At 36.4% G+C, this 25,827-nt stretch overlaps 1 protein-coding gene across 4 annotated transcripts in view; it reads left to right on the top strand.

Moving 5' to 3' along the window:
* The window catches only part of LOC149539666 (aspartokinase 1, chloroplastic-like), a 93,061-nt gene that overhangs the window by 19,561 nt on the left and 47,673 nt on the right, over positions 1-25,827 (top strand). For 2 of the 4 annotated variants that reach the window (XM_089800888.1, XM_089800887.1), the window contains exons 4-9: positions 4,385-4,467; positions 4,573-4,613; positions 22,599-22,753; positions 23,813-23,962; positions 24,089-24,184; positions 24,567-24,683. In XM_089800888.1, coding sequence (XP_089657014.1) covers positions 4,385-4,467; positions 4,573-4,613; positions 22,599-22,753; positions 23,813-23,962; positions 24,089-24,184; positions 24,567-24,683 — 642 coding nt within the window. The remainder of the gene's footprint in view (positions 1-4,384; positions 4,468-4,572; positions 4,614-22,598; positions 22,754-23,812; positions 23,963-24,088; positions 24,185-24,566; positions 24,684-25,827) is intronic. The other 2 variants (XM_089800890.1, XM_089800889.1) reach the window with 1 other exon arrangement.

Raw genomic sequence — 25,827 nt, 5'->3', positions numbered from 1 at the left:
AAATCTGAAACTTGGATTTCAAGTCGTGAGTTTTGTGGGGTATATAATTTTTTCCCATTGAAAAATATTGTTTGTTTGTCATCAATATTTAGTACTTACAAATTTTTTGGGGTTTTCATATTTTTTTCCTTCAAAAGTTATGCAAGGGTTTATAATATTTTTCCAAATGTTAAAGGTTTGCTTTTGTATACCTGGTCAGGGTTTCTATAGTTTGTGAGGGTTCTTTGATTTCTGTTGGGTTTTACTATTTTTCCATTTTCGTATGCTGATTCATGACTTGGATTTTTCGCTAGCTATGTGTTTGGTTTTGATCAAATTTTCACCTCAAAAAAAGCTTTTGGTTTTTGAAATTGGAATTTTATGTTGTGGATTCCCATTTTTAGTTTTTTTTTACACTTTTTTTCTTCAAAAAAGCAATATTGCTTTGTAAACTTCAGCTTAAGGGTTTGTCACTTTTTACCATTGAATCATGGTTTCTTGTAGTCCATTTTGAGTCCTAGTGCTCATCTACAAAAAGTTCTTGGCAAATCATGGTATTAAGTTTTAGGGTATTGTGCTCATTTGCAATAGTTTGGAGGGTTTGCTGTTTTTTCTTGCAAATCATGGCAATTATTCTTGTGTGGTTTTGGCTACCATCAGGGACAACTTTGTTATCTGACTTGAGGTGAAACATTTTATGATGATTCCTCGTCAGAAATTTCGTAGATTCTGGAGGACCTAGGGGTAAACCCGTCTCTGCATTAGAGTTAATAGCAGGCCTGTCTCTTCTTGCAAAGCATTCCGAACAAGGGAGCACCCTTCTGTGTTCTCTTTAGGATGGGTTTTGGCTAGTATTGGTCGTTGACATTCTATAGATCCAGGGAGGGTCTCAAAAACTATAGAATTTTTCTGAAGAATTTATGATCACATGACATGTATAATCTTCAATAGTGCAGTTGATAGAATGACCATTAAGGGAGGGTATTAGAATATTTTTAATATCCTAAGTTCTTACTATGTTTGACTCTTTATTCTAGAATCTTAGCTAATGGTAACTTGGGCTTTGTTTTTAGTTGTCTTAATTTTCTCAATTTTTAGATGTTGTCCTTATTTAGATAACCTTTTTTTCTCTCGGGAATGTTGCTTTTTTGATTGGTGCTTTGAACTAGTGGGGTTGCATTTGGGGGACTCTATCCCTGTGGTATATTTGTGAGGATGTCGAGGTTTTAACATTTCCTAGATATAACATTCTCTTTTTCAACCGCCTTGAATGAATCCTTATCTCTCCAGTTTGAGTGTCACCTTATCTCTCCACTACTCAACAACACCTTATATCTCCTTATATCCCGCGTGAATAATGGTAACACATCCCCTTATGTCTCCCTATGTAAGTACTATCAACCCTGTTTGACACCACCTTATCTCTTCAAGGCCAGCATAGAAATCCCTTATGAATCCCTCTATGGACAAACATCACAGGTCCACCATTTCAGAATACAAGAATCATTAGGACTCCTTTGTTGCTCATGCTCGACGTCATCATCCACTTGCTACTACCCAATGCATGAATTATGATGTTGGTGGTAAACTCTTAACAATCCTTTTGTGAACAACACTAATTCATTCGTCCTTTTTCACGTGATGGGAAAACCTAGTTGGCGATGCAATCATGTGCACACATAATACTACTGAATGCATTCCATGCTCTCTTGTGTATCGAAATTGCGACCTCCCTCAACCAAGCATTCGTGTCTTTTTGCCGTCATGTTGTGGGCTGAAGCCCTAGCAACTTTTCTTTTAGCAATTTTTGTACTGCCTGGAAACTCTATTTATTTGTGTGATTTTGTTAATACAATCATTCCATTTTTCAAAGTCTCAATATATATATATTTAGGTTCATGATTAAATTGAAAATCATTACAATCAGTCATTATGGGTTTTCTCAGTTGCACTTTATTGAATTTTATAGATGTTGAATGATAGTGGAATCTCATAGTAGTCAGAAATTCCTTTGTCCGTCATTGGGCACGCGTATACCCGTTTTTTGATTTGGATATGTATCTGATGTGACCTGGATACACGTTAAATATTGTACCCATGTGTGCCCAAAAAGGTTTGATTTCCTACCTTGCCAAATTCTATGTGATTTGATGTTTTTAAACTTTGAAGTTTGTTATAATATTCCCAATTTTTTATTTAAGAAAACTTCATTTATGCAATCTTTAATTAATTTTTCTGGTATAAATAAAACTTGCACTAAATAGGGAAGAAGAATGAAATGTTTTTCTATTTTGGCAACCCTTTTTTTGGGTTATCTTCCAATGCAACTCCACTATTTTTGCATATTGTAAAGCGTTAAATTAACATATTATTATTGATGTAACATTTACATGTCCATATTTCTTTTGAAGTAATGAAAATCTCCTCTTATATCTTAGAAAATTGTGTTAAATATGTGTATGCATTTTTAATTAATGTTGTATCCAACCATTTCCATATTGGGAGTCTTAAAAAATAGATAACCATATCTAATGTCGTATCCGTATGTATCCATGCATCTTTGTCTTAGATGTGGGAAAATGTGTGTGAAGATTTTAAATCCTCCAAATTAATCAAGCTTCTCTACAGAAGGGAAATATTGTCCACGTTAATGAAAATATAAGTGGTACTTTGTTCCAGCATCAAAAATATATATTTTGGCTGGGATGCTTGCATGTGAGATTATTGTTTATATTTAAAACATTATGCCTCAAAGGTGGCTAAATAATATTTCCATGTGTAAATATAATATAATGTCATAAGGTTAAGAGTTGGCCTAATTAACGCCGCTCGATAATATTATGAGTGAAAAGGAAGATATCAAGGATTTTCTAGCAATATATGGAAAAAAGATTTATTTATCATACTTTGGTAAAGGAAAGTCATGGCAAATAGAGGAAGGTGAAAAAAACAGAGACATACTCCCAATATTGGGCGGGAACAGAACTGGAATTTTCTACCACATTTTCTGAATCGGCCCTACATCTTGTTCAACGGTATTAGCATTGAGTGGGTGTGCTTGGTGTGCACTCTGTGTGCGCCTTAACATACCTGTGTGTGTGCACCAGCACCCAAACACACCTGGACCTGGTACATTAGTGCAGGGTGCATCCCTGCATCTTGGGTCAAAGTTACTTGAGTTATTTGCTATTGTGCATCTATTGATATTTTAACTTAGTTGAACCCTTTTGTAATTTATGCAAATTTGACTGTCAGTCACAAACTAGAATCTGTTTGTGTGCAGATGATACTGGGTGCTTTCTTTTAATATTACATATTCCTTTACAGCATACATTATAGAAGTCTATTGTGGTTAATTATCTTCATTCTTTTGTTTATTTTGTTCATTTCAGTCATCTTTGCTGTTTTTTAGCAATAAAGAGTTGTGACACTCTTTTTCAATTTATAAATGTTTCATCATGGTTTACCGTTGATGCATATTATTATAAATTAGTTGAATCCTGTAATTTATGCAACTCTGAAAATTGGCTAGAAACTTCAGGAGAAAGCATCTTCTACTATAGATTTTTATGTTTACAGATAAGGTAAGATTAGAATAGTAAATTTATTGTAATTTATATGAGAGATTCACCTGCCAAAACAATTGTTTATATATAAACCCCAAACATTTGATATAGTTTGCACTTATACATTGGGATACCTTTTTACCTCAAAATGAGTTATAGCATGTGAGCTTCTAGATTCAACATTAACACAGTTAACCAGAAGAATTTCCTTAAGAGCCAAAGCCAATATGAACTAATTGTTGAAATTGTTTGCTCTCTTTAGTTGGTAGTGTTGATCTCTAATTTTGTGAGAGCAATATACGAGCCTTCCTTTTTATATTTAATAATTTATGTATTTGAAAGATGCAGCTTTGCTGCTCTCTTGAAAGTTGGTGGTGCCAATTGTTAAAGTTTTGATATGTGTGTCAACTACACAGCTTATTATCCTGATCAATTAATAGGCGGCAATCATATTAGTTTTCATTTTTTACCAGATTTTAAGTCAGTGTGGGATTCATTTAGTACAATAAAATCAAAAGCTCTTGTTCTACACTTAATAAGTGTGAACCACTTTTCTTTGTTGAATGAGAAATTAAAGATAGGTATATTTTAGATTCACAGAACAAGCGAAGTATCTAATAATTTTTAAGCTTTTTCTATAGCATCTCAGGAGTTTTTTTACTCCACGCTAAGGACATTTTAGGTTTTTTCTTTCACTTGTGATGATTTCAGCCCATTCCAGTAGATTATGATTCAACTTCTAAGATGATTTCAGCCTTTTCCAGTAGGTTATGATTCAAGTTCTGAAGTTGTGCTAACCTGTATAAATGCTCACTGATTCTTGTACATTATTTCTGTAGGCCGGAGAGAAGGCTGTCACCTGTGGTGTAGCAAAGGTCCCTGGAATTATGGAATTAGCATTCATAAAGGATCTACATTTATGGTAAGAACTGCATCATTACGACATTGTGGCTGTAGTTTAAGCATTTTATTTACCATAGTAAAAAAATATGTTTCTAACTGAAATTGATACTTGCTCTTTTGGTAGCACTGTCGATGATCTTCGAGTTGACCAGTCAACTATATCAGGTGAGAATTGCACATTTTGTATCAACAGAGTTTGATTGCCCATACAAATGAAATAATGCTGTTTAAACTAAGATATGCTTTCTGCTAAAGAACAGCCTATAAAGCAAAATATTGTCTCTTCTTGAAAGTAAACTTGTTAATCCTGTTAAAATAAGAAAGGAAATAATAGCATAATGCTGAAGCTATGAAAATAACATAACTGTTGATTCTTTTATCTGAGTATTGGTAATTGGCTGGCATATGCATATGAGTTGATTCTTTCTTAAATAAGATTAAAATACAAGGCTTGTGAATTCCGACAACAGAAGTATTGTCCTCTTTAGGGTGATTTGATTGTGAAGCAATAGTATTATAGAAATGTTAATTCATTTAATGTTTTGAAAAGATTGAATGAGATTTCTTTTTCTGTTCCACCATGTCAACCAAAATATTTAGTTGAACATATAGTACACTCTAATTATGAATTATAGTTTACTTTCTGATAATGGAATTTATGGGGACCTGCTGCTGTCTGATATATTTGTTCTATGTTGCTCGATTTGTGTTTTTGGCTCTAGGTATGGGTTCAAGTTTGGTTTGGGTTCGCCCTAGGGTTCACCTAGGGTTTGAACCTGGGCTCCTGGGCTCAACCTTGGTGAATGTGGGCATCCAAAAAAGGGCCCTACAACTTTTAAAGAGCTATTGAAAAATTAAAAAACTCCCCGCATCTCCCCCCCACTCCCATTCCTATCCCAACTTCACCCTACCATTCCTTCTTTTTGTCATTTCACATCATTTTTTAAACAGAGAATCCTTCATTCTTACCATTTTTTCTCCTAGCTGGTTTTGAAGATTACTGATTTGGATGTTACAGTTGCACAGCTTGCCCAAATCTCTAAAAGGTGAGGCAGCTCTTGCTCTTGATATAAATATAGTGAGTGCGAGTGCCAATCCCTCCAAATACATTTGAGATTGATTTGCCTTGATCTCTTGAAGAAGCATGATATCTGTTTTTTATGAAATTTAAAAGTCTCTTCTCAATATATTTCCTTTCTGCAGATTCCAATTCCTAGACATTCCCATATATACAATTTAATTCCATGCACAACTATTTATGTGGTAGTATCCATTGATGCCCTAAATGTATTATAGCAATTGGGTAGTTGCCCAACTGGCTTAGGGATGACATGTTTCTTGTTAGTTGCCCCAAGGGGCCTTCCCCTCTTTAGAAGACTAGAGCCTTTATATGAGACCAACCATGTGGCCTTGGGTGAACAAAGGTTTGGTTGGGCTCCCTTGCTTTGCTTGAGCGACAATGTTTTTGACACCATTTTCAGGACACCAAGTCCAAGATGTCCCTCATGGATTCCCTAATTGGACCAACTATTCTTTATGATTCTGTGGTGTGGGGCCCCTCCCTTCTTGCTTCCGACTGGATGTATGTGGAGCGCGCTCAAATCCTCCTTCGGCGCATTATCAGGTGCTATCAGACTACCTTCACTAGTTTTATTTTGTCTGAGTTTGGTGCTCACCCCTTTATGCCTAGGATCATGCTCGACTTGACTTGGTTCCTTCATCAGCTTTATGGGTTTGTTGATTCTATTGAGGGTTAGGACAAATATTCTTACTTGGCGTATCGATCTTCAGAGGCGATTGTAGCGACTAATCCTATTGGTCGGGCTCATTGTTGGTGTGCTCAAGCTTTGACTCTTCTTGGTTCTATCGGCATCGAGATTGATAGTCTCCCTCCATTCCAGTATTTGCTAGATGCCCCTGCTCATCTCCTCCCTACCTAGTTAGAGTTGAACAAACACATTTAGATGGACATCTATAGGTAATATATCCACACAACATGGATCGATCCCTTAGGAGACCTTTGCCCCAGGATGGCTTTCTATGCTGAGCACTACATTGACCTTCAGGATGTGGGATCATTGCCCATCCTTCCTATGTTGATTGACATTGGACTCATGCTTTGCGTATCCTCTTGGGCTCTTTTAGGGTGGGCTCCCATTGGCTTCGCATCCAAACCGACCACCAAATTGACCACATGGATTGGATTTGCTAGCGTTGGGATGCGGGTTTAGTCGAGATAGAGTGACACTTCTTATTCCCTTGCCATATTTATGATGAGTTCTGAGGGAGATTCCATTGCCTCTTTAGAGACTACTAATCCTTAGCTTATTTCTTTAGGTACACCGACCAACAGTGTCTGGTGTTTTACATTTATGAGGTTACAAGTCTTCAGGATCACACTTTACAGCTTTGGTTTCCCTTGGTTCATGGTTCTGATTAGCTCATCACTTCTTTCTTTTTGCTGGTCACCCCCACCTGAGGCATCGAGTGTTCACTGGGCCAGTCCACTATGGTTCATACTAGATTCGTAAGACCCCATAGAGATCATATGCACAGACAACAACCCTCCACCCCTAGGGGTACTTAGAGATGATCTCGGATATCTTGTCGGCCCAATGGTTATCCTTTAGTTTTGGGTTACACCTATTGGTTGATTGACTTATTTTGTTATTCTTCGCTGTTGTCTACTGTCATGGACCTTTGGGTGGTCCCTCTCTTTGTTCTTTTGCTTTGGTTGTTGGTTAGTTCCTTCCCCGGACACCATTTGGCATGCTCTTTGCTACTATATCTTTGTTGTAACTTTCATTCCCTTAGACCCTTTTGGTGGTCTCTTGTTGGACATTAATAATTTATTTTATGTACTTTAGGAGCAGGTGGAGGGAGCATATGCCCTTTTTTCTTGCTCTGGTGTTTTTTCTTCTTAGCACCCTTAGGTTTTCTTTTACCAGTAGCATTCGTGGCTTCTACCACTTAGTTAACACCACCTGACATCTTATAAGGTACAACGGCCCGTTGTTTCCAATCGTCTTTACCACTCTCCAAGGAAGATCTAGTGTGAGAGTAGACAAGAGAATGTATGAGGTCCAAAATTGTACTATCAAGGCTAAATGGAAACTTGAGAGGATGACAAAAGGGAGGGATGAGAGGACTTGCAGCCACAATAGTCTCGAAAAGAGGGACACTTGAATCATAGGTCCTTTCGACTGAAACCAATGTTTCATCAAGATCAATGGTAGGAGCAACATGAGTCCTTGAAATAACAAAGCCATCCAAGAAATTCTCCCTCATGTGCATCACCTCAAGTGTACCTTTCGTTCTGTCTAGATAGTTTATGACACCATTTATACTCTTGTCTAAAATGGGATCAATGGGTGCGTCCTCTATGGAGTGTTAAACCAAAGATGGATCTACAATTGTGTCAAGACTCAAGATCACTAGCGTAGATCAAGATACTTTTTAACTTTTTCCTTGATAACAACCTATTTTTCTAACCAAAATTAACAATTATATCATCATTTAAATTACGTTGCTTTCCATTTTCACATGAAGGTCAGTTATAAAAGATGTTTTACATATTCACATGAAAGGAGAATTAACGACTAAGCAAAATAACTGAATTAACCTTCACTAACAAATAAGAGAATATTCATAACTAATAATTTACTTGATGGAAAGAGAGCTTATACAACACCATCTAAATATGATAATTGTAAAGAATAATATCTGATAATTGTAAAGGCTTAAGAAGCAAATCTTGACTTAGTCTTGTGCAAGTCTTGGCATCTAGTGGAGAGAAGAAGCAATGCCAGAGGCTTAACCTCCCAACAATGGACCCTAAGTATCTACACACAATCTCAACTGAGAAAGGGCCCTCCTTGCGCTGCACTAGGCATGGGACACTACTTGTCCTCCCCCTGAGCATCTTGGTGTTAGAGTGTCAACTATACAACCAACTAGGCTATGGAGTCCTTCCCATCAGCCTATCTCCTCAACTACAAGCTATCCTGACCTCTAGTAATCATAGCAGCAGGCATGCCTCTAACCTACCTTGGCCAAGGGTTTTCGTCGGCACTTTGTACCCGATTACCCATTGCTTGACTTGACAAACAAGACCTATACCTATTGACCACCAAGAGCTGACTTAGTTAAATATATTTGTTTATGTTTATTTATTGATTAGTTTAGAACTGATTTTCCACCTCTGTCTAGCAGGATATTTCCCACATTCAATGGTTATCAGCCTACACCCTTTTACTCAAACTTGCTGGTTATCCTTGATGAATCCCAGTGTGGTTGCCCATGTTTCTTGTTTAAACTTTGCTCATTACAGACAATTTCTTTGCCCATCCCGGGCCTTTAACAAATTTAGAAATAAAGTTCATGGCGTTTCCATAACAATTTCATTAACTCTCTAATGATGCCTTTTCTTCATCTTAGAGATATATGGCTTATGCTCCTGTATAAGAATTGCACAGTACTGAATGTGCTGTTTTATTTTAAATTCTGAAAAAGAAATCATATACAATAGAAGAATTTGGATTGATTTTATGTACTTAAACAATCAACTATATAGTCATAACATCCAAATTGGAACCCTAGTCCATCTAGTTCTATTCATGATATTAACATTTATTTATGCTAAGTGCTTAAACTCAGAGCCTATAATCAGAAATAAAGAAAAGAGATGTACAGAAAGAATGCATGACCTGGCTTGCAAACAGAGCTTTGGTCACCCTCAAGTGTTGGTAGGAATTTGTAATGCCTGGCACGACTCCTTGACTGTAGAATATGAGGCCTCTAGCAATTGCAGGTATGATAACAATGACTAGTAAGAAAATTGTAGGTAGGAAATAATCACCAATATGGGGGCAATTGCAGATAGGAATCAACCGCAGTATGGATGCAATTCACAGATAAAGATCAACGACACTATGAATGCAAACCATTGATATGAAACATTGGCAAAAATGAATGCAATTGGATATATGAATCAACGACACTATAAATGCAAATCACTGATATGAAACAATGGAAAAAATGAGTGTAATCGCAGATATGAATCAACGACACTATGAATGCAAATCACTAATATGAATTTTAGTGAACAGATTGTCCTCCAAGAAAATGAGTGCAAATATAACCCTGAATGCCCAAGTGAGAAGACTAATCAGCACCAACAGTTGGACAGGTTATCATTGGATTGATAACCTTCCTCTGAATTTTATCGGGTACAGCTCCCTGTGTAAGATATACAACGAATTCATTATGGATGCTTTTAACCAGAAAGCACAAAAGGACTTCAAACATCTACCTGTAAACACAAAGTAGACGCGGCAAAAAAAAAAACTAAACAACTACAAGAAAATAAACGGCAAATGACACAAAGTCCATTCACCCTGACATGTTTCAAAGGATGAAATCAAGAAACACATTTTTCCATCTCCTTGAGAAAGTGCAGAAACAAAGCCACAAGAAACAGCGACAGTAAAAGCACATTTAGAGAAAATTGAAGTGACACAAAGGTCACAATTAGTGGAAAGAAGATCGCTCAAACTCCAAGTTTTGATATACAATCAACTTTCAAGTCTCCCTTCCCTAAAGCATAAAAGATACAAAGACTTTATTACGCATTTGCAATTACAATCACCATTAAAGAAAGCTGTAACCAATCAAAATTCTCCTATTGCTAACACATAGTTCAGAACAGGAAAATGATAACTTGCTCTGCCTCCCATAGCTTCACAAGAAAATGGAATAAAATTGGGAAAAACTCCCCTCCCTGCTGTAGCACACAGTCTCCAGTATCAGAGAGGAAGATGGAACCCCTCTTACGCTTTGTCCTCCTCCTTTTATAGAATCTTGGAAATCTTCTTTCAATCTCTGTAATCTTCCCTTACCGATGACATCTGTCAATTCCAATAATTGATTCTTGGATGGTGGTTCTTTTCACATTCCCGAGAAGTTTTTCATCTTTCCTCGATTGGTTTACCTTGATAGACTTATTAAAGCTTATGTTTATCAATAATAATCTTTTTCAAAAAGATATTTCGATGACCTCTCAATTTTGCAATATCTCTATATGTGAGAAAATCTCCAAGGATTACTAACCAAAGTATCAATATCTTTATATGGCTGCACCTGATTTGGACAAGTGTACAGAATTGATTGACAGATGTCAATTAATGATTCTTTCACATTTATTCCCTATTTCGATTTCTCATGAGATTTTGAAATTGCATCTTGGCCTAATGGCCTAACATACTTCTCTTATAAACAGTGATCTCTTCTATGTCGAAGATCAACCGTCTACACTTGGTAGACTCGGATTTTATATGGATTCTTTTAACACTTCACATTGCACCTTATTGAGCTTGAATTTGGGCCACTTTCACATTGCACCTTATTGAGCTTGAATTTGGGCCACTTTTAAGCATTTGAATTTCTTTTATATGCCTTTTCACCGTGGAGCTTTAATTTCTCTTTGCCTGTCATTTCTTGTCCATGTATTCTTGGCTTTCATCTTGCCTATGTGTTTCAATTCACCACTTCTATATCACCATTTTGATGAGATTCCCGTTTCATAGCTTTGGGCTTTTGAAAACATGCCTTTGTTTATGTTGATGCTTGGCATCTTTCTTTGCACGTATTCTTTGTCTATGACAATCGTCTTTCATAAGAATGGCATTCGGTCGAGCATTGCAAATTTTTCATATAAAGTCTTCTTTGAGTGCTACATTGTCCATCGAATGTTATTCCCTTCATATGTTGTGTAGTGTGCTGTAGAAGATCTGAATCCCTTGTCAAAACAAACTTTCATAAAGTCGGATATTCAAATGATAACCATCTGCCTAATGACGAACTTCACCTATTATGACATTTCATTACTTGTGATTTGCGCGAGGGAAATTTATACAATCCGCATGAATTCTTTTAATGTTAATGTGTACCCATTGGTGAATACACCTCATGGTCCTGCGGGCTTCCATACTCCCTACAAACCATAGCTAAACTCCGTATTCACTTCCACAGGTGATAAAGATTTTGGCGTTTTTGAATCATTAGGTCTTACAAGAGTGCATACTCGGGTTGTCTGTTGCTATGATGCGCATCCAAACTTGTTGGCAATTCTTCAATCCGAACATATTACATTTTGGAAACTGAAGCTCTTTTTGCACTTTGCGGGCATGAGTTGGCATAGAGAGAGACGCATATTCTCATCGGGTTTCCATTTAGAGAGAAGCTAAAATTCGACAAGGAGGTTCAACTGAATGGCAGGAGTGGAGAATAGCAGGATTATCCAGTAACAAAACATTACCCTCCAATATCAACCTACCATAGATGTGTCAAGAGAATACACGACCTCAATATTTCATGGCAATTCAACAACGTAGACCTGTGCATAAAAAAAACTGCTGCCCTCTATTGGCTGCCATGGCTTTGATTTTCATATTGGCTCAACATTCAAACTTTTTGACCAATAATTCACCATGCATGTTTACATATTAGATTGTGTTCTTGCCATGGGTCGAATCGCATTTATAAAGGGAACCCAATTCATATGATTCTTAATTGTTGGCATGAGCTTTGAAGAGCTTACAAGTCTGAAAAAGCAACATTTAACCATTGAACATAAATGTCTTCTTTGTCACATTACTCGCATCTTCTCGGGTATGATAAAGTGACGAACTTCATATCCCTTTAGACATCACGACTTGTCCTTTTAATTCTGAACTTGTTCAACTTCCTGGATCTCTGAACCACTGGACTATTTGACTTGTCACAACCATGAGTTTTGAATTCGGACCATGAGGTGTGGCCAACAGAGTGTCTTTAATGTTGAAACTATTGAATCTATGACAAATCTGCATATCGAACCATGAGTCTGAACGCAGTTTGTGTTGAACTTGTAGGATGACTTATTTGAAACTCTGAAAATAACTTTGAAGATTCACTATGATGGTATTTTATTCTTTGATTGAGGGGCATCTCCAAAATATGACCTCTGAACTTCTGCACTGAATCATTTAACATGACAATTTGAGTTTGGACCTGAATTTGCATGTTGAACCAATGAACCACCTTGAACTTCTGAACCACTTTGAACTAAGTTCGAAGTACTTTAGAGAGGTTCAGAATGTAAAACTGGAAGTTTGAAAACTGGGTCCATATGTGTACTAACAATGAAACAATGGCAAATATGAATGCAATTGCAGATATGAATCAAGGACACTATGAGTGCAAATCACTGATATGAAACAATGGCAAATACCATCGCAAATATGGAAGTCCTCACTGCTATGAAGGCAATTCACAGGTATAGAGAAACTTGCCACTGAAATGCATGCACGATACATACATATGCTCTCTCGAAGGGAGTTATGAGCAAGATAGAGGAAAGGTGGCGAAAATGTGAGTTACGTACAAGAGTTACAACAAGAAGGCCGATATTAACACGACAGATGAAGCAATGACATTATAGGCTGTTGGAAAATAAAAAGCCCTGATGGAAGAAATAGAAATATAGGCCACTGTAAAATAACAATAAAGGCCAATGGAAACAAATATTATTAAAGTGTTGGCATAAGATGGAATAATAATAATAACTTTACTCTTCATGTTTTATTATAATGGTGCATATTATAGTTACATATATTCGTATGTGTAGGTACACACACACACATATATACACTTAATATTCTAAATATATGCATTTTGTGTATACGTCATATTTTAAGTTTACATCTACCTACATGTACGTCATATTTGATTATACACATATGTACATATATATGTATGTATATGTACAAGTGTATGTAAGTACTGTGGGTACCATTATACTAGAACATGTCTGATATGCATTGAAGGATTGACCTGATCCTTAAGGTAGCAATTGTCCTTAGTTTGTTCATTTTTATCATCTTATTAGTGTGTTGACCTTGTTAGCTCATGGTGGGCACTTGGTATATCCTTGGTTGCTTGGTTCTTTTCTTTGATCATGCTTGTTATGACTCATACCTGTTGACTCACTGGTAGGTTCGTGCCCACATACCCAATTCCCTCTTTGGCAATGCTTCTCCCTTCATCGCGTTCCTGCAAAAAAGAAATTTATCATGGTAATAACATATTTTCAAATCATTTAATCAAAATCAAATAATCATTTTGGCTAAACCATTTTCCATTCATATAACATCATAACGAAAACCAATATTTCTGATTCTCATGAATCATAATGATTAACCATCTCTTCGTTTCACATGAAACCATAACGAACAACCAACATTTCATTTTCATATGAAACCAAATGAATAACAAATTTTAACTAACCAACTCAATTTTGCTTGAATTCTCAACAGCTATAACAAAAATTTTTAATTAGCAAAAATAGGGATGTAACTCTTGACTTTAACAAAATTCTTGATTTTTTGTAGGGTTAGCCATTGGGCATTTAAGGTCCTAGAAGTAATGGGTTCAACCAGCAGAGGGGCAAGAGGGGAGGACGCTACAGATGGGATTTATTTCTTTTTTGCAAAAGCATATTTTGCTTTTATGTTGATTTTCTTTGAAAAAATACTTACGCTTTTAAATACTTTTTTTTTTCTTCTTTTCGGCACAAACAACCTTAATTAACTTAACTTCATTTTTAAACCTTGGAAAGTTGCCTTATAATATAATTAAAAAATAAAGTTGGCCAAGCTAAGACAACTCAATTTAAGTAATTAAGAGTTTCCATAGTTACATTGCCTTGGGGGATGAGGGGACGAGGGAACGGGGGGACAAGTTTTTGAGACAAGGGGACAGAGGGGCCTTAATTTGGGGACAGTGGCGAGACAATGGTGAGGGACAAAGGGGGTTTGTATATACCATACATATGGTACTTCAAATGCTAGTTATGAAAAGATGTATTGCAATATAAGATATAAAGATGTAAAGAGTAAATACTTGAACATTGCATTGAATTGAAACATCAAACATAAATAGTCGAATTAACAAATAGTCAATGCAAGGATGTCCCCCCATTTTCAGCAAAGGTGGTAGAATCTAGTGGCAACTTTGGGGATGGGGGACAAAGTTCCCAAGTCCCCAGTGCGTCCCCGTCTTTGAGATGTGGGGCAAAAAGGGGCGGATGCATCTCCGTGTTACTATGGTTATTTCCTACACAACTACCATTTTAATGGAAAATAATTAAAAAGCCCAAAATATGATTTTGGAATCATGATCATATCTTTTTTTCCTGAAATAAGTGTTTGGTAGTGAAACATGGGGACGTGTCCCCCTGCCAAAACTGGGCTGCACACGAGACAAGGGGATGTCACCTCGGCGTCTTGGGCGGCGCCACTTGGAGCGCCATCTCCGCCAGAGACAACGAGATGTCCATGTTACAAGATTCAAGAAGAGTTGGCAGATTAACGGATTTCCGGATGATTCATTGATTAACAGAGGAACAAATGTGTTCCTTATAAAGAATTACAAGGACGTTGTTTCTAAAAGAAACAACGTAGACTGAAGACGGAATTAGAAACAAAACTAGAGACAGGATAGGAAACATTCCTATCTGGACTGAAGAAAAAAGAGACAGGATAGGAAACATTCCTATCTAGACTGAAAGACGGACTACAGACAAGTAGTTGACTATTATAGAAAGTACAAGATATTATCTTAATACCCTCCCTTAATGGTCAATGTACGGATGTCGGAACATTCTGTGATAATTGAAACCCTCCCTGGATCTACAGAATGTTGAAACCAAGAAGCTTTGCCAGAAGAGTGCTATGACTCAAAATAGGTTGCATTTACAAAACTTCTTTTTTGTGGAAAAAACGGTAAAACCCAGAATCTCACGCAACCTTGCGTATGACAGACAACATGAAATGATTTTTGAGGAGAAAATCAACAAACCCAGAATCTCACACAACCTTGCGTATTACAGACAACTTGAAATGATTTTTGAGGAGAAAATCAACAAACCCAGAATCTCACGCAACCTTGCGTGTTACAGACAACTTGAAATGATTTTTGAGGAGAAAATCAACAAACCCAGAATCTCACGCAACCTTGCGTATTACAGACAACTTGAAATGATTTTTGAGGAGAAAATCAACAAACCCATTAAAAACAGAAACAAATTCAGAAGGCGAAAAATGCAGCTTCGCCTTGATCAGGACCCGTAGAAGTCGGACGCTGCGTAACACCCAGAACAAGTTGATCGGTGTTTCGATATTCGAAGATTGCGATGATGCGCTGCTTCTAGGTTCCATAATTGCGACCATTGAATTTGGAATTATGTTTGAGCAGAATATTTGTCAGAGATGCCATGGCACGTTTTTCAATGAAAAACTGTGAAAATCTGTGAAGGCACGTTTTTTGAAGCAAAAATACAAAAGACCCAGAAGAATCAGAGAATGACCCAGAAGAGAGCTCGAAAAACCCAGAAGGAATTTGCTGTTGTTTTTTGGATCCGCTGGCTCGAAAATCGAGGCACAAAAAGCGAGGCACCCAGAAAAAACGGACGACAACCCAGTTGAGCTCTCGAAAAACCCACCAAGAATCTACAAACAAAATATTTTTTCAACCCCAAAAATTAGGGTTTCGAAAAAAAAAGGCCCTAGCTGAAAAAAAGCTTGAAAAAACTTAAGATTTCTTGATAAAAAATGGCAGATTTTTCTTCAAGGATCGATGTGCATGGACGAATGGGGCTAGAGTGTGCTGAACAAACACAGGTAGACCCGAGTTCGGGAATTTCTCTAGGTCGAAAACCCTAAGCGGGTTTTAGAGAAATTCAACAGAAATAATTTTGAAAAAATTTAAACAAATAATTTCACGAAGAAATTATAAATTTTTTCAAAAAAATTTAAGTAATAGCTCTGATACCATGTTACAAGATTCAAGAAGAGTTGGCAGATTAACGGATTTCCGGATGATTCATTGATTAACAGAGGAACAAATGTGTTCCTTATAAAGAATTACAAGGACGTTGTTTCTAAAAGAAACAACGTAGACTGAAGACGGAATTAGAAACAAAACTAGAGACAGGATAGGAAACATTCCTATCTGGACTGAAGAAAAAAGAGACAGGATAGGAAACATTCCTATCTAGACTGAAAGACGGACTACAGACAAGTAGTTGACTATTAGAGAAAGTATAAGATATTATCTTAATAGTCCCCATGTCCCTTGTTGGTGCAGGGGGGCGTGATTGCATCCCCTTTGGGTGCGGGGGGATGCGTGGACGTCTCCCGTGGCAACAAGATGGGGCAAATAAAAAAACATAAAAAGGCATTATTTTAATATTTTTTTGTTTCTATTTTTGTTATAATGGGATGTGGGCCCCATTCCTTCCTCCTCCTTTGTTCAAAATGTTTGATCATGAATCATGATGTTCCAGTCCAAAACTTTAATGTTTAAATTTTTTATATCTTCATTTCTTATATTGTAGTATATCTTTTCATAACTAGCATTTTAAGTACCATATGTATTTTATATACACCACTGCTCCCCCAACAACCCCCCCGTCCCTTCTCCATCCCCAAATTAAGGCCCCTCTGTCCCCTTGTCTCGGAAACTTGTCCCCCTGTCTTGTTGTCCCCCTGTCCCTTAGGGCAGTGTAACTATTGTGTTTTGTAAACTTCTCAACATGATCGGTGATGTTGACATGATATACCCTTTGGCCCAATGTGAAATGCTTTTGACTTAAACCTATGAACTGTTGTGGTCACAAACGAGGAGCCTAATCCCCAATTGTCAAAGTTGAGGTTCAGACCTGTAAGCACATTGAATCAGCAAAGACAGGATCTTGTGATCACAATTGCCAAATGGTGGTCTAAACCTTGTTGGCCACAACAACACTTAACCAACACATTTTGGGAGAAATCACACTCATCATCATATCTCTAATGCATAGGAAATCAATCCCCTTTTTTCCCAACCCAAGTGTCTTTATTAATTTTATATTCTAAGTCTTGGGAAGTTGCTTTATTAAAAGTTAATTAAATAAAGTTGTTCAAGATTAGAAAAATTAATATAGTTAATTAATAATTTAATTATTTCATTTACAAATGCCAAGCTATGGAAAATAATTGAATAGCCCAAAGTACAAATTTTGTGTCATTATCAATATTGTGAGTGGCTAGGAAAGTGATCTTTGTACATGTTGGCATTCATTGAAGACAACACACTTCTTGGATTCTCCAAGAAGTGCAAAGTGTTCTTAGATTGTTGGATTTACACAAATACAATACCATTATACTCGCATTGGTTCTCAAATCTCTTTGCCATTATCAAAATACTCCCAGTATTGTTGCTGTCCCCAAGAAAAAATGGGGTTTCCAAAGATGTTGGAATGGACTAGAAAAAGGACATGATATAATGATAATTTAATGGAATCTCTTAATGTAGAAATCATTGTTTCCAATATTACATTGTTATAATATTATCGATTTAGAACTATGATATTGCCAATTGAGTTTGGCACTAAATATATTTGTTTATGAAGTACCACATTCAATTTAGTAACTAGTTAATTGTCAATACTCTGAAAAATTCAACAATACTTAATTATCTTCACATTGCCATTCATCAAGCGCATCAAGTTCAACACTTTTCAATTTCATATGAATCACATTGAGCTATAATGCCACTTGCATTATCCATGTCATTCCATCGAAAGATATTTTTGGCAAGCGGTGGAACATTAGTGTCTGACACACTCAAGAACTAGATCTCGACTCCTCATTACCGCTCATTGTAAACAAGTTTTTAATGTGATGGAATACCAAAAATTGGTGGGCATTGGAGTGGAGATAACAGGGATGAGGAGCTACAAACACATTTGGGCATGGAAGGGTTCAATAGAGTTTGGTAACATAAATTAATATATTCCTATTAATATAATTTATATTTCATCTTTATATTGAAAAGACAAGTAATTTTTCCTGAGATTTGATTGATTAATTGTAGACATGAACTATGACTATTTGATAAATATGGAGCCTTCCAACCGCTTCTATAAAATTTGCAATTTTTCATGGGTGAATAGACCTAGCTAATTCTTGATGCAAGGGGTCTCTCCTTAGATCTCTGCTAATGGTGGGCCATTCAGAGTTGGTAAGAATTGATGAATGGTTGCTTAACTGTTGTTTTTACATTACTAAGGTAACTTTGAATATGTCATGCAACTCTTCCACAGTTAGCATTAGTCAGTTTGCATCTTTATTGTCTTCCCAATGTTTGAATGTTGTTAATCTTTATACAATGACCACCTCTTTCAAATGAGTTTTCTTTACTAGGAGTAAGCTTACCTTTCTCTTTCATCTTTACATTTTCTTAACAATGTTATCCTTTATTACACATTTGGGGGTTAGTGCTAATACACACCAATCAATTGTATTTTATGCCAACATGACATATGAAATAAATGGATATTCTTGAGTGTGTAGAATTTTGAGTAGGCATACTCTTGGATTCTAACAGCTTATCTTGATATCTTGCTTTGATGGAAACATTCACTAGCATTGGGATCATATGGAAAGTTAAATGCAAGCAAAGCTTACTTATTTGACAAGTTGCTTAGCAAGCAGTGTGGATCTACACCTCACTCTTGCCAATTCCAATTGAAGTGGAGAAAAGTTTATAACCATCCATGGAGTTTTTTCTGAACAGGGCTTGAAAAATAAAATTATACACACCAATGAGTAACTTGGAAGAAAGGTACTGTCTGAAACCAAAAGGGAGTCTGATATTATGTTTATAATCAATCTTCAATAAGACTTCATTTGTGAAAGCAGTTCAATTTTAAATACTTTTGAGTATCTCTAATACTATGAATTTTCCTGGCATCTACAAGAGGTCCACCTCAGCTTGGAGTCATGCCATTAGACAGTACAAAAAGCCACAACATGGAGACACAACATGTTTGGAAGCCTTATGTTTCGGCCATTTTGAAACGATGAACAACGACAAAGAGACTTTATGCCATTAAATCAAGAAATTACTTGGCAGCTGGAAAATCAAAGAAGTGTCAAATTATAGGGGAAGGACTGAAACATCCATCCAGGAACCATGGGTAGCTCTGATGCTTCAATATTCTTTCCTTCTTTTTCACTTCCTATATCCCTATCTTTACTTTTGCTTTGCTAGAGAGAGAGGTAGGAACTAGAACTTGTCGGAGGCTCCCCATTCAGATCCATTAAAAGGAAAAGGAAAGGTAAAGAAACTTCGGTGAGGGAACTGAGGGTGAAGGAGCCAAAAATATAATGACACAAGGCCATGGAGAATGAATGAAGGAAAGACAAAGAAATGCAAGTATGGTTGGTGGTTCCTAGTTAGTATGGAACTTTAGACAACCGGCAAAGTGTTAGCCGACTAGATGGTTCCGGCGGTATTTTGTATTCTGTAGCCGACGGTCCGGCGATGTTTCTGTAGCCGACGGTCCGGTGATGTTTCTGTAGCCGACGGTCCGGCGGTGTTTCTGTATTCTGTAGCCGACGGTCTGGCGGTGTTTCGGTATTCCGTAGCCGACGGTCCGGCGGTAAATAGTTTGTAACGGATAGAATAATTGTGGCCGACGGACTCCTTCGGGAAGGTTCGGCAGTAGTATTTATATCCCGTCCGGGATCATTGTAAATCATCATTCATCTACTATTGCGAATATAATTCTGCTATTCTGCTATTATTGTCTGTATGTGTTGACTTCTTTACCTGTACGGTAAACACAAAGAACATAGAATGAGCCAAGCCACAAAGAGGAAAAGAGCAAGGCTAAAGAGGTAGTTGGTGAAACCTCTTGTGGTTTCCGAAACCAATGGAATCTTTTTGCTATTACAAGAATATTTAGGTCTCCAAGATATTGCAAGGGTTTTAATGATGTTGAATTATATCCATATCTTGACTGGAGTTTTTCCTTTTCAATTGACTTAGCAAAAGATCATTTGTCTTGATGGAGGCCACGACCCCACTTCCTAAAGTGGGTCAATCTTTTGCAGTGCGACTTGATGAAGGAAAATGACAAGATTGGAAGAAAATAAATAAGGAAAAACAAGAGAGGAATAGTTAGCAGAGCTTCTGGTGGTTCCTAGGACTAGGTAAATGTCCACTTGGTTCCAACAATCACACTTTTGCCAATTCAAGTTATTTTCTCCATGTACTCCTCTAGGGCCCTTAACAGGTTGCCACTCTTGCAACTGCCCAAATTTTGCTTCATAAGTGTCCATGAAAGTCTTCAATGCATTTTGGTGTTATTTTTGGGAGAAAGCAGTGCCACCCTTTATTTATTGCTGCAAACTCACTGTTATGTTTCACTGCCATTCTTGGTCCACAATTTTCAGCACATTTTGTGTGGTTTTCTGCACTTGTCAGAATCATCAATGCAGGACCATTGTTGCGGTGTTAGAGTGCTTTCTATACCCGCAACTTGAGATTTTATGTGCACACATCTTAGATTTTGGTAGAGTCACAATTATGGTCACTCCTTGCATAGCCCTCCTTTCTCTTTGTGAGTGATGTGTAGTGTAAAACCTTCTTAACTTCATATTTGAACAAATGATGTACCATTTTCTATGTTTTTATGTGGTGTTAAACTCCTTTTTAGGGGCTACCTATGGATCTTCAATTCCCTCCTAGCATTTGTCAAACCCTAATTTCTATACATGCCTTTAGGAGCTAGTTTAACAAAGAACTATGTGATTTTATCCCGCAGTCCAGTTCATTCTTTACGTCTTAATGAGTAGGAAGAAACTCATTTAATCTAGGTGCATCACCACCCACTTCTTTTCTTTCATTTTGCTCTCCCATTCCCTTTGCAAGCTGTTGGATAAAGATTAGTTTGAAGGTTCATTTGGTATTGAGTTGGATCAGTACTCTACAGCTAGGTTATATAGGAAGCAAAACTTATGTGTAGGTTTGATCTCGTCTGTAAAGTCCCACACCTTGAGATCATTCTTATTGTGTCATTGGAATGCTGATCAGTTTCAGCATGGTCCAAATTTTTTTTGGCAACATGAAGATTAAGAGTTATTTGTGTAATTTTCTGTTCAAAATGTAATGATATCGCTGATGCTTAAAATATAGTTTCATATCTGAGCTATGTAATATCTGATCGAATTGGAGGGCTTATAGTGATGTTAATCAAATAATTGTTTGTGGAAGCTTACAAATCGGATTCGCATCATTACCTTGACCCAAGACATTACATGTTAACATTAATTCACTTTCTGAAATGTTTTGCACCCTAATGACTAAGTTCATGCTCTACCTTTATTCATCTCTTAGAATCTATGATAGGTTAGTATATCACCACGGTGAATTATTGTTCTCCTTTTTCACTCATGAATCTTGTAAGGTGTTCCATTCAAATACTAATTTGTGAAGTGCAATTATTTAAATAGAGGTAAAGTCTAATCATGTTTCGTTTGTTTCACTGAGGCTAATAGTGGAACTAGATTAAATGTCAAATGTGATGCCTTGGTCACATATCCATCTGGGAAGGTGAATCCATCTACAGAGTGATCCGTGGAGCATAATTTTCTGTGCTGTAGGATAAAGTTGCCTCAGGTCTAGCATTACACTGGGCCTTGTCTCCACCTCTTGGTCTTCTCTTGTCCATGTTCTTTTCCCATAAGAGTATATTTTCTTGCATTGTTTGTGGAGGGTGGAGTAAGGCACAGGAGGGTTGCTTCTAGATGTCCCCTTGTAGTCGTGTGTTCTGATGTCCACTCCAAGAGGAGGCTTGTTGGGACTTTTTGAAAGTTCAGATTGAATGACAATTTCTTGATCTTGTCTTTAAGTAAGATTTCTATCTTGACATTTAGCATTTAATGCTTTAAAGCTTTCCTTGCTAGTGACTGGCAAATTAGTTTCCATCTTTGTAATTGTCAATTATGCTTTTCGTGAAGTCTAAATTTTTCTTACAAAATGTGTGTACCTTTGTATTCATATTTTATTTTTCTGGGATATTTTCATAAATCATAGATCATAGACCTATGACTTGGATGATGTTTTGTTAAAATGGTTTATAATTATTAAAATCCTGCTTAATTTGTGATATCTTAAGAAAATATTGATAGCTTTAAATGTTTTAGTTGATCATTCGTTCTCATCTTCATAATTTGTCAGTATAAGGAGTTAGATGCTAGATAATTTTACTTTTTGTTATGGCAGAGCTGTTGGAGGAGTTTGAGCAACTTCTGACTGGAATTGCATTGATGAAAGAATTGACACCACGTACAAGAGATTATCTAGTTTCTTTTGGGGAACGCATGTCAACAAGGATTTTCGCAGCTTATCTAAACAAGATTGGTGCAAAAGCTCGGCAGGTGTGTCATGTTCCTTGCTGCTGGATATCTTCACTTCAAATGCATCATGTGTTTTGTTGGGAAATTTAGTGTTCAGCATGGGTAGATGGTTTGATTTATTATACAAAGTGCAACCTGTAGCACACATTTTTAAAAGTTTACTTATCTTTGGGCTTTCTGTCAAGTTTTAGTAGAATGTTTGGAAATGAATATGATCTTCCTAGTTGAATAATACACTTTTTAAATGGGTAAGTTCTATGCTTAAATGAAAATCAGGACAATCTACCCATTACACTTATTTTCTTTTCTTGTTTTCAATGTCTCTAAAATAGGCTGGAAATGTTTGCTCTTAAATTAAATTTGCTGAGCTCGAGAAAGTTAATATTTGTTATTGGAAGATTTTGAAGTTGATCCTAGTAAAAATAATTTTGAGAAGATCCATTGTTATTGGAGCATTTAAAAGTTGATCAGATAAAAATATTTTTTGAAAAATTCATGGGTTGGTGATGCTTTTTGCTTTGTAGACAATTTTTTTTACTGCAAATGTTTATGAAAGAGAAGTTGCAGCTGGTTCAAAATGAAAAGTGGTGTCTGGATGCATTTGATATTGGATAAATGATTAGTGAGTATGCTGATAGCTTAGAATTAATTTATTGTTCTATTTCAAATTAATCGGCTTATTACTTTGAGTGTCACTGTGTGTTTATTTTTATTTTTGATCGGTAAATGGCCAAAGCCTAGATTAGTTTTTGTTATTTGTTGTAATTAATTACTTTTATGTGTTAAACGAACTTGAACCCAAGACCTCCCACATGAGAGGCTCACAAGCTACCATTGTGTTGTAGGCTCTTGCCTATCACTGTGTGTTATTTTGTCTTTATGTACTTTTATTATTTTAATTCTAGGGTTCTCTCTGCCTATAACTTTACCTTGTTAATTGTTATAACAGTAGTCCCATTTGCCTACTTTTGGTCATCTGCAGGCGTTAATATAATATTTTCTTCTTTCTTTTGAGTCTTTTCTGTTGTATTAAATAACAAGAAGATAATCTGTTATTCTGACCTGGAAAATAATGTGCAGTATGATGCTTTTGATATTGGATTCATTACAACTGATGAGTTTACAAATGCTGATATTTTGGAGGCAACTTATCCTGCTGTGGCGAAAAGATTACATAGTGACTGGCTAAAGGATCCAGCAATCCCCATTGTGACTGGTTTCCTTGGAAAGGTATTTCATCCAGTTGGCTCAAGTAGCTAGAGCTCAAGTTGAGCATTATAAAGTAACAGAAATATTTGTAACCAAAATTATATCCATGGTGTCAATTAAATTTGAGCATGTCTTACCAATAAACAGGGCTGGAAAACCTCTGCTGTCACCACCTTAGGTAGAGGTGGGAGTGATCTAACTGCAACAGCTATAGGCAAAGCTTTAGGCTTGAGAGAGATTCAGGTGGGTTTCATATTTTATTCGAATGACATGCTACATATGCCTAGGTGTGACAAATGAAGCTTTTGATTACCGCTGCATTTGGACTTTATGGCATTCTGTAATATTTGTCTGAACATATGCACCAGTTGAATAGAATAGAATAGAAGAATTTTAGTGTGCATGAGGCCAAATGTAACTTATGAGACAGTTTATCTTGTTATTTTATCTTTCTGTACCACTGAATTGAATGGCTAATATACTTCCAACATTGATATCTTAGACTTTATTTTATATAACATATTCACATGGAGTATGATTATGCCTCTGTGTTGTTCTTGGTCATCTTTCATAGAAGGATGAAAAATTCCAATGAGTGACTGTAAAATATTTTCGTAGTGCGCAGGTATGGAAGGATGTAGATGGAGTACTGACATGTGATCCTAACATCTATCCTAAGGCAGAGCCTGTACCATTTTTGACGTTTGATGAAGCGGCAGAACTTGCTTACTTCGGTGCCCAGGTAGGCATTGTGCTCGTGATTTACTGGTTCTTGAAATTAATAATGGATGTAAGATGAAGTTTAAATGTCTGTACTTAGCAAAGTGTTGGGACTTGTGCTTGGGTAAATTTGTGATATGTATTTTCTCTTAGACTCTGTTGGTACTATTTTCTGCCTTCTTTTCTGATGTTGATGTGCTCCCTTGTGGCTTTTGGTAACCCTATCATGCATTTCACTTTCTAGATAAGGTGCTTATGGTTCTTTCCATTTTTAGGATTTCCTGGTTTCCCATTTGGGCCATGGGGTTGGGTTGAGCCATTTTTGTGTAAGCAGATCCCATATGTGCATCTCTTTGGTTTTGCATGTTTTGAAACTTGCTCATAATGACCAGCCAAAGGCTTTCATTATTTTGGCATGACTTTTCATCCATCTTGTGCTCTTGAGGGTGGCGTCTTATCTCACCATGGTTTTATGGTGTACTTATATGCCTGAAGTTGTTTCTCTGGTGCCTGCTCAAAATGTCTCATATTTCTAGTTTAGATTACTTTGCTTTAATAGTGGTCCTAGTGCCTTAATTCTCAGTTCCCCTTTGTTCCCACTTCCTTTGGCCCCATTTGGTTGCAAGAATTGGGCGGGAATAGGAAAATCTAAATACCCGCATTCGCCAATTTGACGTTTGTTTGCAAAATACAAAAATGGAATTAGAATTTGCCTGTCCTAATTTGACCCCAAAATGAGCATAGTGGAATTCTTGAAAAAAGGTGGAATAAGAATACCTTATTCTTATTCCAGTTTTTAATAAACCCAATTTGATGGGTTGTTAGGTCTGCGACTTTGTCGTTTGATTGTATTTTGCCACTCAAATGCATTTTTTGGACTATTTTCTCTGTTCATCATGAGATATAAAGCAGGTCTAACATTATTTAACGTTTTATATATATATAAAATAGCAAAAAAGACTAATATCAGATTTGATATCTTTTTTGAACTTTCATAAAATTATCTATACAAATAAATCTTGTGTTTAGTTTTATAATTAAAACTATGTTGAAAGATCATTTAAATATCATATAAATGATCTCGACTTATTTGAATTTTTTATTTTCTTTAATATATTTAAAAATTGATTTTAGTTTTGATCTTATACTCATTAAAACAATTTGAT

Source organism: Cupressus sempervirens, chromosome 9 (assembly GCF_028749045.1).
Source record: "Cupressus sempervirens isolate cs-2001-9-10 chromosome 9, ASM2874904v1, whole genome shotgun sequence".
NCBI classification, from domain to species: Eukaryota; Viridiplantae; Streptophyta; class Pinopsida; order Cupressales; family Cupressaceae; genus Cupressus; species Cupressus sempervirens.
The sequence above is the reverse complement of the archived record's forward strand: the minus strand, read 5'-3'. Positions and strand labels throughout refer to the sequence as shown.